The 10,884-nt window shown below is 59.1% G+C and overlaps 1 protein-coding gene across 3 annotated transcripts in view; it reads left to right on the forward strand.

Annotated features, from left to right (window-relative positions):
- The window catches only part of XG (Xg glycoprotein (Xg blood group)), a 31,917-nt gene that overhangs the window by 4,669 nt on the left and 16,364 nt on the right, over positions 1-10,884 (forward strand). For 2 of the 3 annotated variants that reach the window (XM_049643345.1, XM_049643347.1), the window contains exons 2-3: positions 9,688-9,729; positions 10,199-10,222. In XM_049643345.1, the coding sequence (XP_049499302.1) occupies positions 9,688-9,729; positions 10,199-10,222 (66 nt within the window). Of the gene's footprint in view, positions 1-75; positions 520-9,687; positions 9,730-10,198; positions 10,223-10,884 lie in introns of those variants that run through there. The other variant, XM_049643346.1, reaches the window with a different exon arrangement.

Genomic DNA, 10,884 nt, shown 5'->3' on the forward strand with positions numbered 1-10,884 from the left:
TCCCCCTCCCCGGAAGCAGAAAGCCTGGAATCCAACCGTCTGTGTGTAGGGAGCGTCCTCCCAGTGCCCGGGGTGCAGGCCTTTGATGTAGCTGAACCTCCCAGGCCTGGCGATGCCGGTTTCCAGCCCTGACGGAGGGCGGGAGGCTGGCTCCGGGTGTGTCCTCGGCGTGCGAGCCCTTGCTGGTCTCACGGGCCCCGGGCTGCACACGGGCTCCGGGCTGCGGGGTCTCACGGGCTCCGGGCTGCAGGGGTCGGCGTCTGAGCTCGCGGCCCATTAGCTTCTGGCCGCGGGACTGCCGTTGGGTTCATTCATACTTTCCGCTTGAAACATCGCCTCTGTGCCTTCCAAGCCGGGAGACAGGAAGTCGACACATCGAGGGTGGGGTCCGGGAGGCCGGATCTCACGAGCCGCCGGGCTGCGGCCTCCGAGGGGGCTCCTTCCGACTGGCGACAGCCATGGAGAGGCGCGGGGGACTGTTCTGGGTCGCGGTGCTGGGCTTTGTGCTGTGCGTCCAAGGTGAGACCCGGTTTGCCCCGAGGGAGAGCCGGGTGGGCGCCGGGCTGGAGGTCAGCTTGGTTTCCAAATCTCCTTCCCCAGGAGCTTGCAGGGAGTAAGTGGCTTTAAGTTGCCGGGCTGGAAGGGAACGCACGGGAGTGAGTTCTTAGGAGAAGGCACACGGGACAGAGGGCCGGTTCGGAGCCCCGGGCTGACGGGGTTCTCTGCCTGGTTCTGTGTCACATTTGAAACACAGCCCTGTTTTGCGGGATGATTCCAGCTGGAAGGGCGGGGGAGGGGGGGGGGGATGCCTGCAGCAAATGCCTGGTTCCTGATGCAAAGCATTTGTTCTGACCGTTTGCCTTGGGGTAAAAAACAGAGTTGGAAAAAACGGCTTGTTGGTGGGGGCATGGCGTTTCCAGGGCTTGGTTCTGTTTGTGGAAAACGCTGCGTTCCAGCTTTTGGATAAACGCCATCCTTTCTTGTTGTGCACGAAAAGTCATGTGAGTTGTTTATGCCCAAGGTCCCGTGTCCCAGATGCCCGGGCGTCGGGGTGGGGCTGGGCTGGGAGCTGTAGGGGCCTGTCTTGAACGCATGAGACGGGGGAGTGAAACAGCCCCCTCGGTCATGTACATAGTGGCATTCCCAGGAGGCAAGTCTGGGTGGGACATAAGTCTGGGAAATGCCGTGGGTTTGCAGCCGTGACTCAGGTGTCCCTGTTCTGGGGTGGCCCGTGTATCCTGCTCAAGCTGTGTTCGGGGACCAGGACTCGGTTGTCTGGGGGCCGACGTGATGTGGAGGGAGACGCCAGGGCGCCCAGCCCGGGACGCTGGGCGAGACCCTTCCGTTATCAGCGGGACCGGGCACAAGTCATTTTGGGAGCTGCAGGTTCAGCACAGAGAAGCCTCGCTGCACACACAGCCCCCCTCGGAGAAGCACGTCCCAGACTTTATTCCTAGCGGAGTCTCACGCAGCCCGATGATGGTGCCCATTCTTATCGCCGTGTTGCAGATGGGAGCACTGAGGCACGGAGGGGGAGGGGGGACGAGGCACGGAGGGGGAGCCCCCCGGTGATCAGTGCGTTGGCGCTCGTCCGAAGCAGAAGCAGAAACGAAACTTGCCAAGGTCGGCTCGGCGGTTTGGGTCTGTTGAGCGAAAAGGAAACATACGCCTACGTGCCCGATGTGCTTCTGTTCTCCCTACGGCTGTGGTCTGTCACCTTCCGGTATATAGATCCCTACTTCTCCCGCGAAAAGATACACCGACTCTCACTCGGACCGTGTCACGGGCTGCGTTCGGGTGCACCCTGCATTTTCTCTTTGCTTCTGGAAACATGGCGTGTGCCAAAGAGGCAGGCAGGGCCACGCTGGGCCACACCCCAGAACCCATCCAGAGTCTGTCTGCTTTCTGCGCGTCTTTCTCCGTGGCCCCCAACGTACCTTTGATCTAACCAATCTGTGGGTGTGCGGGCCCAGCCAGAAGTGGGTCATTTATTTAGGCTGGCTGCGGTCACCGCGCCCATCGGTGGGGCCCAACCGGCCCGGCTGTGCAGGGGGGTGGGTCTCAATGCTTGGTGTGCGAGTGACCTGGGAGGGAACTGGATGAAAGGCAGGAGGCCAGTGCCCGCCCCTGGAGGTGCTCATTTGGTGTGTGGGTGGGGCTCGGGCCCTGCTGCCCTGAGTCAGCACCGGGCCATCTGGTTTACCCTTGGGTGGAGCCCCGTGGATCCGTGGCACAAGGGGGCAGCGGCTCTGGGGTCCCCATTCAGAGATGCATCATCACCCAGCATGGCCGGCCCAGAGGTGACATCCCCTACGTAGAGAGGCCACAGCTGGCCATTCTCAGCGGGGGGCGACATTGACTGCAGGGGACACACAGAATATTGTCTATGTCTCTTTCCATCTACAATCTGCCTAGCCGTCCATCCATCATCTATCATCTATCCATCCGTCCATCCGTCTCTATCTATCTATCTATCTATCTATCATCTATCAATCCTACCTCCTTACCTACCCATCTGCCATCTATCTATATCTATCTAACCATCCATTTATTATCTGTGTGTTGTTTCATCTACAATCTGCCTATCCATCCCTCCATCTATCATTTAGCCATCCGTCCATCCATCTCTATCTACCTATCTATCTACCTGTCTATCCATCCGTCCATCCATCCATCCATCCATCCATCATATCTAGCCATCCATCATCTCTATTTATCTGTCTATCTCTCATCATCATCATCATCAATGTATACATTCAGATTCATTTTAAGGAACTGCCCCACAACATGGTGGGGCTGGCAAGCCCTAAATCCATAGGGAAGGGTAGAAACCCTGCCGTGCTGTCTCCGAATCCCGTCTTCTCTGGGAAACCTCGCCTTCAACTGATCAGAGGCGGCCCACCCACGTTACCAAGGGTGATGCGCTTCTCCCTGCAGGAGATTGTAGATGTTAATCCCATCGACGGATCACCTTCCCGGTGGCATCGAGACTAGTGTTTGACCAAACGTCCGGGCACCGTACCACTGGGCCCGGCCACGTTGACACAGAAAAATGGCCCATCCGGGATATTTTCATGTTTCCACTTCCACGGTCTGAGATGCCAATTGTGTATATGTTGTTTATTCCTTGTGGGTTGCGAGAAACGGTGATCTGGACAGAATGCTGACACTCGGGTGGGTGGTTGGGAAAGTCTAATGGGCGGTGGGCATCAGCATTGCTGGGGGACGGGGTCAAAGTGCAGAGTCCCCGGCCGGCCGAACCTCCTGTTGTGTGATTGAGCCCCACCCTGGATGCTTTTCTGGTTTCCCAAGTGGTCCTTCTGTCTCAGCAATGTGGGGACCCCCTGCCTTTTATCCAGAGGACATCCCTGGGGCTGCTTTCCATGGTGGTTGAACTTTTGTGTGTTTGAGTGTGTTATGGGCTCACTGTGGGCTCCATAAAATATAGCCCCAACCCCAGGATGGCAGCATGCGACGATATTTGGAGGTGGGGTTTGTACAGAGTGGATTAAGGCGAAATGAGATAGTATGGAGGACCCTGATCCCATAAGACTGTTGTCCTTATAAGAAAAGGGGAACAGGACACAGGTAAGCGAGGAGAGGGGCCTCGGGAACAACCAGCCTCAGCCCTGCCTGGATCTCAGACCCCCGGCCTCAGCCCTGCCTGGATCTCAGACCCCGGCCTCAGCCCTGCGTGGATCTCAGACTCCAGGCCTCAGCCCTGGCTGGATCTCAGCCTTCCAGCCTCGGCCCTGCCTGGATCTCAGACCCCGGCCTCGGCCCTGCCTGGATCTCAGACTCCCAGCCTCAGCTCTGCCTGGATCCCAGACCCCCAACCTCGGCCCTGCCTGGATCTCAGACCCCCCAGCCTCAGCCCTGCCTGGATCTCAACCTCCCAGCTTTGACTCCTCCTGGATCTCAGACTCCCAGCCTCAGCCCTGCCTGGACCTCAGACTCCCGGCCTCAGCTCTGCCTGGATCTCAGAGTCCCAGCCTTGGCCCTGCCTGGATCTCAGACCCCCAGCCTCAGCCCTGACTGGACCTCAGACTCCTGGCTTCGGCCCTGACTGGATCTCAGACTCCCAACCTCAGCTCTGCCTGGATCTCAGACTCCCGGCTTCAGTCCCTGCTGGACCTCACACTCCCAGCCTCGGCCTTGCCTGGATCTCAGATTCTAGGCCTCGGCCCTACCTGGACCTCAGACCCCCAGCCTCAGCCCTGTCTGCATCTCGGACTCCAGCCTGCAGCACCAGGAGGGGATACATGTGTGTTGTTCAAGCCACATGGTCTGTGGGATTTTCTTCCTGCAGATACAGGAAACTAATCAAAGCCATTGCTCTGCAAAATGAAGTCCACAGCCCTCCAGCCTCAGTTTCCCCTAGGAGGTGGCGAGAGACGCAGCCTCTCGGGCACAGTCAGACCTGCCTCGCCAGAGTGTGTGAGTCACCGGGTCCTGAGGGACCCGTGTGCACGTGTCCTGCCAGGAAGGCTGGCTTTGGCCACACCGGCTGACAGGGCCTGGTCGGGCACTCTGCATTTCATGGCAGATGTCTTCCTTGTGTGACAAACGCCCAGCCCTTGGTGGAGTGTGACCAGATGCTTCTTCTCCAGGGACTGTGCACGTGGGAGCAAATGACTTTGATCAAAAAGGGAGCTTGGGACGCTAGGAACCGGGACAACTGGTTGACCTTGCCGGGCGCGGTTCAGCTGCAGGGCAGGGAGGAAGGGGTGGGGCTGGAGGAACAAGGGTTCCCCAGGACCACCTGCAGGGCTCCAGGGAGGGTCTGTCCTTCCGTCCCTGCACGTTCGCGCTCAGCTGTGTGCAGCGCGACTGGCAGCCCCGCCTTCCATTCCGTTTGCTGGAATCCAGACCCTGAGGAGCGACCACAGCCTGTGACCGGTTGATTCAAAGCTGCTCCACGGGCAGAATGTGGAGCCCGCCCGGGACGTGCCCCCCTGGGCTCGCCGCCTCCTTCCCCGCCTCGCTGTCCTTGCAAACGCGAACTGCCAGCCTCCGCAGATTGCGAAACAGCCCGGTAGTATGCTTTCTGTCCATATACATGTCTTTTTATGTGTCTTTATTTTGAGAGAGAGAGACACAGAGTGCAAGGGGGGAGGGGCAGAGAGAGAGAGGGAGACACAGAATGCAAAGCAGGCTCCAGGCTCTGAGCTGTCGGCACAGAGCCCGACACGGGGCTCGAGCCCACGAACGACGAGACCATGACCTGAACCAAAGTCAGACGCTTAACCGATGAAACCAACCACCCAGGCGCCACCCCCATATATATATATATATATTTTTTTTTTTTTTTTTTTTGAAAGAACGACTGTGCAGAGAGTCAAAGGGGGGACCTTCCAGTGCTGCCTGGAGGGCACCAAGATTTATTCCCTGGGTGTCCTTGCTCTATCAACGTCCCCCATGTGGGGTTCCTGGATGACAAGATCGGACCTTATAGATTGAAGGCTCCCAGAGTGGGTCCCTCGAAGGCAGGTGACCCAGAAGGCTTGGTTTCCATTAACCCCGGTCCAGGGGCCATCAGTAAAACCCCTGTGCGAGGAAATGACAGATGATGTTCCTATGGGGGCACAGCTACGGGGACGTTGCATGGGAACAGCCTGGACGAGGTCACAAGTGGGGGACGGGACACGTGACGGCCGCGCGGACGGTAATTACATTCCAGGGAGTTGTGAATCTGTTGCTAATGCTGTAATGGGTGCCAAAGCCTCAGATGTTAACCGTGGTTGCTTTTTATTTTTTCCTTTATTGTTTTGTGCTTTTAAGAGATCGCCTGAGGCTGATTTTCTCCTTTAGAAAGCAGTTGGGGCACGGGAGCTGGGGTGCAGTGTTTGGGGGAGGGGGGCTCGGGTGCAGCGTTGGGGGGGGGGGGGTGGGGGGGAGGGGGCGGGGGGAGGGGAGCTCGGGTGCAGACCTCGCTCCTGGTCTGCGTGGACCCTGCGCTGCAAAGCCACACCCTCTTCAGGATCTGAGTTGTTACTATTGTTGCGACCACAACCGTGCCGTGCGTCCTGTTCACTTGAGGGTCTGGATAGAAACTTAGGGATTCCGGGCGTCAAAAGTCCATGAGGACCCAGGTTGGAGTCTCGTAGGGGTAGAGCGGCCGCCTCCCCACGTTTACTTACTGGACACAATTCCTCCAAGAGCTACTCAACACCCCCCCCCAACATTGTGGGGTTTGTGTGTGTGTGTGTGTTTGCGGGGAGGAGAGTGGGGGTCTTGTGGATAAGGCTAACCGCGAGCCTCCTGCTAGCAGGGACCAGGGTGAACGCGCGCGTCCCCAGGATGTCAGCTGGATCACCAACGTCTCCATCCCAGAATACAGGAGGCTACTTCGTCCCCCGGGGTCGCGGATCCAAAAACATGTGGGTTTGATTAAAAGTCCCCGAGGCAGATCAGAAACAGATCTTGGGACAGGAGCCCGATCTCACGCTCTGAGTGGAGAATCATGCTGATGGAAACAACTGCCTCGGGAGCACCCTGCCCCCCCCCCCAACCCCTCTCAGGTGTCCCCAGAGAGCAGCCCCAGGATCACCCATCCTCATACGAGTGAGCGACCTTGCAGGCTGCCCCGTTCGCAGGACTGGATGGTCCCCATACGGGCGCCTGATGCTAGCCAGGGTCACCAGCTTACGCAAGAGGTCCCGGGGAGACCCCCTCCCACCCCCGGCTGCGTGAGTCACGCTCACACATGTGGAGCCCGGGGAAGTTTCCAAAGCTGGGAAGGGCGCACCCAGGCCCTGGGGTCAGGCAGAGGTGGCTGTCAGGGTTCCCACACCCAGTGCATAGAGCCCCAGGTTGGGAACAGGCATTTGAGACACGCCAGGAGGGTGGGGCACATAACACAGCCCCCTCGGCTTATCCGGGACGAGGGGCGTGGCCGGAGCAGGTTGGCTGAGATTCCTGGGCGCTGGAGTAATTGCGGGGTGCTTGCAGCATCCGGGGCGGGGCGCACAGAGTGCGGCGATGGCTATTGGTGAGCCGTCAGGGCCTTAGGGGGGGGCGGGGGGGTGCAGGGGCTGTGCACCTGCCACGGCCCCGCGGAGCCCTGGGAGGGGGTATCTGCGCCCCTCCCCCCGCCTGCACAAGGGTGGACAGAGCATTCAGCATTCCAGGCTGTTCCCTGCACGCACGAGGAGCTCGCAGAGCCTGGCCAGGCGGAGGGGTGTCCGGAGGGACGCGGCACCTCCCAGACTTACAAGCGGTTCTCTGTGCGGTTTGCTCGCGTCCGCACCGTGGGCCTCAGTTTGCCCTCCCTTCGGAGGCCTGTGGCTTGTCCTGGCTCAGGAGGCTCCTGCCTGGGGACATGCCGGCCCCCAGGGTCCTGGCTCCCTCAGCAAAGAGAGTACAGCCCGTCACGTGGTATCGCAGTCGGGCGCTGACCCCAGGCGGGACCTGCAAACGGGCTCCAGTGCGGGTGCAACCCAGGCCCATGCGAGGAGGCCACCCGGTGTCGGGGGGAGGGGGGCACCTTCTTCGCCCACGCTCAGGCTCCCTCCGGGCGCAGGGTCAAGGCTGACGCTGCCAGGGGGTCCAGTGCAAATGCTGAGTCCGCCCTCAGGCTCCTGATCTGCACCCTGCGCATGGTAACTGACCCACATGCTGCCGTGTGCGGAAGGCCTGCCTCGTGCAAATGCAGGATCGCCCAGAGTCACGTGGGCCGAGCTCAGACACATGTGATTCCCTTCATGGAGGCATCTAGTCTCGGCCAGTCTGCCGACGCAGGAGCAAGCCGAGTCCTGGTCCCTTGGGTCGGGGCTGGTCTGGGTGTGCTTTGCAAACACTGGAATCTTCTGGAAACAGATAGAGGCGGTGGCTGCAGAGGGGTTCTTCATGTGTCTCCTTTGCAAACACTGGAATCTTCTGGAAACAGATAGACGTGGCGAGTGCAGAGGGGATGCTCTTGGGTGTGCTTTGCAAACACTGGAATCTTCTGGAAACAGGAGGTGGCTGCACAGGGGATGCTCCTGGGTCCCCTTTGCAAACACTGGAATCCTCTGGAAACAGAGGCGGTAGCTGCAGAGGGATGTTCCTGGGCCTCCTTTGCAAACACTGGAATCTTCTGGAAACAGGAGGTGGCTGCACAGGGGATGCTCCTGGGTCCCCTTTGCAAACGGTGGAATCTTCTGGAAACAGGAGATGGCTGCACAGGGGATGCTCCTGGGTCCCCTTTGCAAACACTGGAATCCTCTGGAAACAGAGGCGGTAGCTGCAGAGGGATGTTCCTGGGCCTCCTTTGCAAACACTGGAATCTTCTGGAAACAGGAGGTGGCTGCACAGGGGATGCTCCTGGGTCCCCTTTGCAAACACTGGAATCCTCTGGAAACAGAGGTGGTAGTTGCACAGGCTGTGAACGGGCTGTCCTAGTGCGCGCCTGAAATGGACGGGTGGCGTGATTGGCGAATGGTACCTCAGTGAAGCTGTTTTAGAAAAAGCTCTTCCCCCAAAGAGTCGATGGAAAGTGGCCGGAATCCAAAAGGCTCTGTGACGTTGTGATTAGGAAGCAGCAAAGGGAGGGGGGCTGTGCAAGCAACGAACTCGGGGCAGCCGGGCCTCCCTCAGCTCATTGAAACGATTTTTTTGTGTTTACGTGAAATGCACCGGGCACGGGAAGGGGGGGAAGGGGCTAGTTTGCGCGGTTTGGGAAAGGGTTTGGGGACAGTAGTGGAGAGCGACAGGACCGTGGTGGCCCGGGCCGCATTCCGCTTCTGTCTGTCCCAGAGGGAAGGGAAATGCCCGCCCTTCTGGACAGATATTTCCCCGGAGCGTTTCCTAAGCTAGAAAACAGGGGAGAGGCTGGCTCCTCGGGGGGGCGCCTCCCCAAATTCGTGCAATGCGAGGACGAGCCGGAGGCCCGGGAAAGCCTTGGGGCCGAGCCCAGTTTGCAAGCGTCTGGCCACAAAGTGAAAGTAAGGCTCCCTTGGGAGGGGGAGGTTGGGGCTCCGGGTTCAGGAGGAGGAAACGAGCGTGTTCTGTGTCTTCCGGGAGGCGCTGTCTCGCGGGAGCTCAGCCGGGGTCCAGGCTGTGGCTTCAGGGGCAGAGGGGCAAGCCGCGACTCCTTGGTGGCACCCTGGGGCCCCGGCAGGGCAGCCGATGGAGCGGCTCACGAGTAAAGCGGCGCCTTCCAAACGGCTCGCGGGCCACCTCCTCCGGGAAGCCCTCCGGGAGTGCTCGCACAGGTGCCTGTTTTGGGTCCGTCCCTGCGGCAGCCTGTCCCTCCCTGCAGGGCCGGTCACATGCCTGTGCCCCGTTGAAGAACCGGGAAGTGGGGCGCACGGGGTTCGTTGTCACACCCCCGGCTCCCAGCAGCGTTCGCGGATCGTGTGGATCCTTCAGGGGTTTCCAGAACATCCCTGTGTTGGTTCTGCTCCGCAGCTGGAGGCAGCTGAGATCCCAGAAGGATTTCTTCCTCCGTTCACACAGCCACGGAACGATGATCTGCCTTAAGATGTGTGTTGAGTCGAGAGCCACCGGTGCCGGGAGAGGCCAGATTCTCCTCTGACAAACACATTGGCCCTCCGCGGGGCTCACCGGGGGCTGCCCTTTGCACTGAGGCCCCTGCGTGGCTTAGCAAGTGGGAGGATGGGGCAGACCGGAGCAGCCGAGGGTCAGGAGCCAGCCCCCTCCCCATTTCTCCTGTCTGTGTGACTCACACCCTCTGTGCCCCCACAGGTCAACGTGACTTTGATTTGGCCGATGCCCTCGATGACCCCGGTGAGTGGCCGTATTTCTTGGGGGCGTTGGTTTGGGGTCTGGGGGGCCTCCCGGCTGGCGGGTTCGCGGGCACCCCCACCGACAGGGCTGCTAGCTGTCCCCGTGGGGAAGGGGCACGTGATGGCAGAGATCCCAGCCCGGCCTTTCTGCCAGCCTGAGCCCGGCCAGACAGTGTGGCTGCTAGAAACCTGGCTATGTGGCTCCTTGAAGGGTCTGTCTCCCTCGCTAAACTTCCTCCCAGCCCCACAGCCCTACACAGCTCCCAGGAAGACCAGTAGGTATGGATTGCATGCGCGTTTTCTTCCTTTTTCTTTTTTTTCCCTCCTAAATACAAATTGGAATTTGTGTCCGAAGCACGTAAAGTTTGGTGCCTTGAGATCTTTCACTTTCTCTGAGGATGCGAACGATTCTTTGAGCTGTGGATAAATCCGTGATGCTCATTCAACTTGTTTTCTCTCTTTGTTCACAGAACCCACCAAGAAGCCAAGCTCAGGTGAGCGGCCATGAGGGTGGCCAGGAGTGAGCCCGCGCCTGGGAGTCCGGGGTGTTTATGGGGGGCTGCTGAGTGTGCAAAGGGGTGCAGATAGCTCCAAGCAGTCATTGGGGAAATGCAAATCAGAGTCCCCGGGAGACATCACCGCGTCCCTACCAGGACAGCTAGAATCAAAATGTGCAACGTAGCAAGCGTGGGTGAGGTGGGGAGAAATCAGAACCCACACCCTCCCGACCTCGTGCATGTGCTGGTAAGAATGGAAAACGGTGAGGCTGTGTGGAAAACACTGTGGCCTCAAACCAAATAGCTAAGAACAGAATTTCTACGGGACCCAGCAATGCCACGCCTACGTATAGACCAGCAAGAGTTGAAAACAGGGACTCCAGCAAATGTGGACATCCACGTTCACAGCACCGTGATTCACAATAGCAAAAAGGTGGTAATGACTTAATGTCCATGGAGGGAGGGAAAGATAGATGGGTGGATGGATGGATGGATGGGTGGTTGGATGGGTGGGTGGATAAGTGGATGGACGATGGATGGATGGGTATATGGGCAGATAACTGGATGGGTGGATGGATGGATGGATGGATGGGTAAGTCGGTGGGTGTATAAATGGGTAGGTTGTTGGACAAATGGATACATGAATGTGTAGATGAAAG

The sequence above is a fragment of the Panthera uncia genome, chromosome X (assembly GCF_023721935.1).
Source record: "Panthera uncia isolate 11264 chromosome X, Puncia_PCG_1.0, whole genome shotgun sequence".
In the NCBI taxonomy this organism is placed as follows: Eukaryota; Metazoa; Chordata; class Mammalia; order Carnivora; family Felidae; genus Panthera; species Panthera uncia.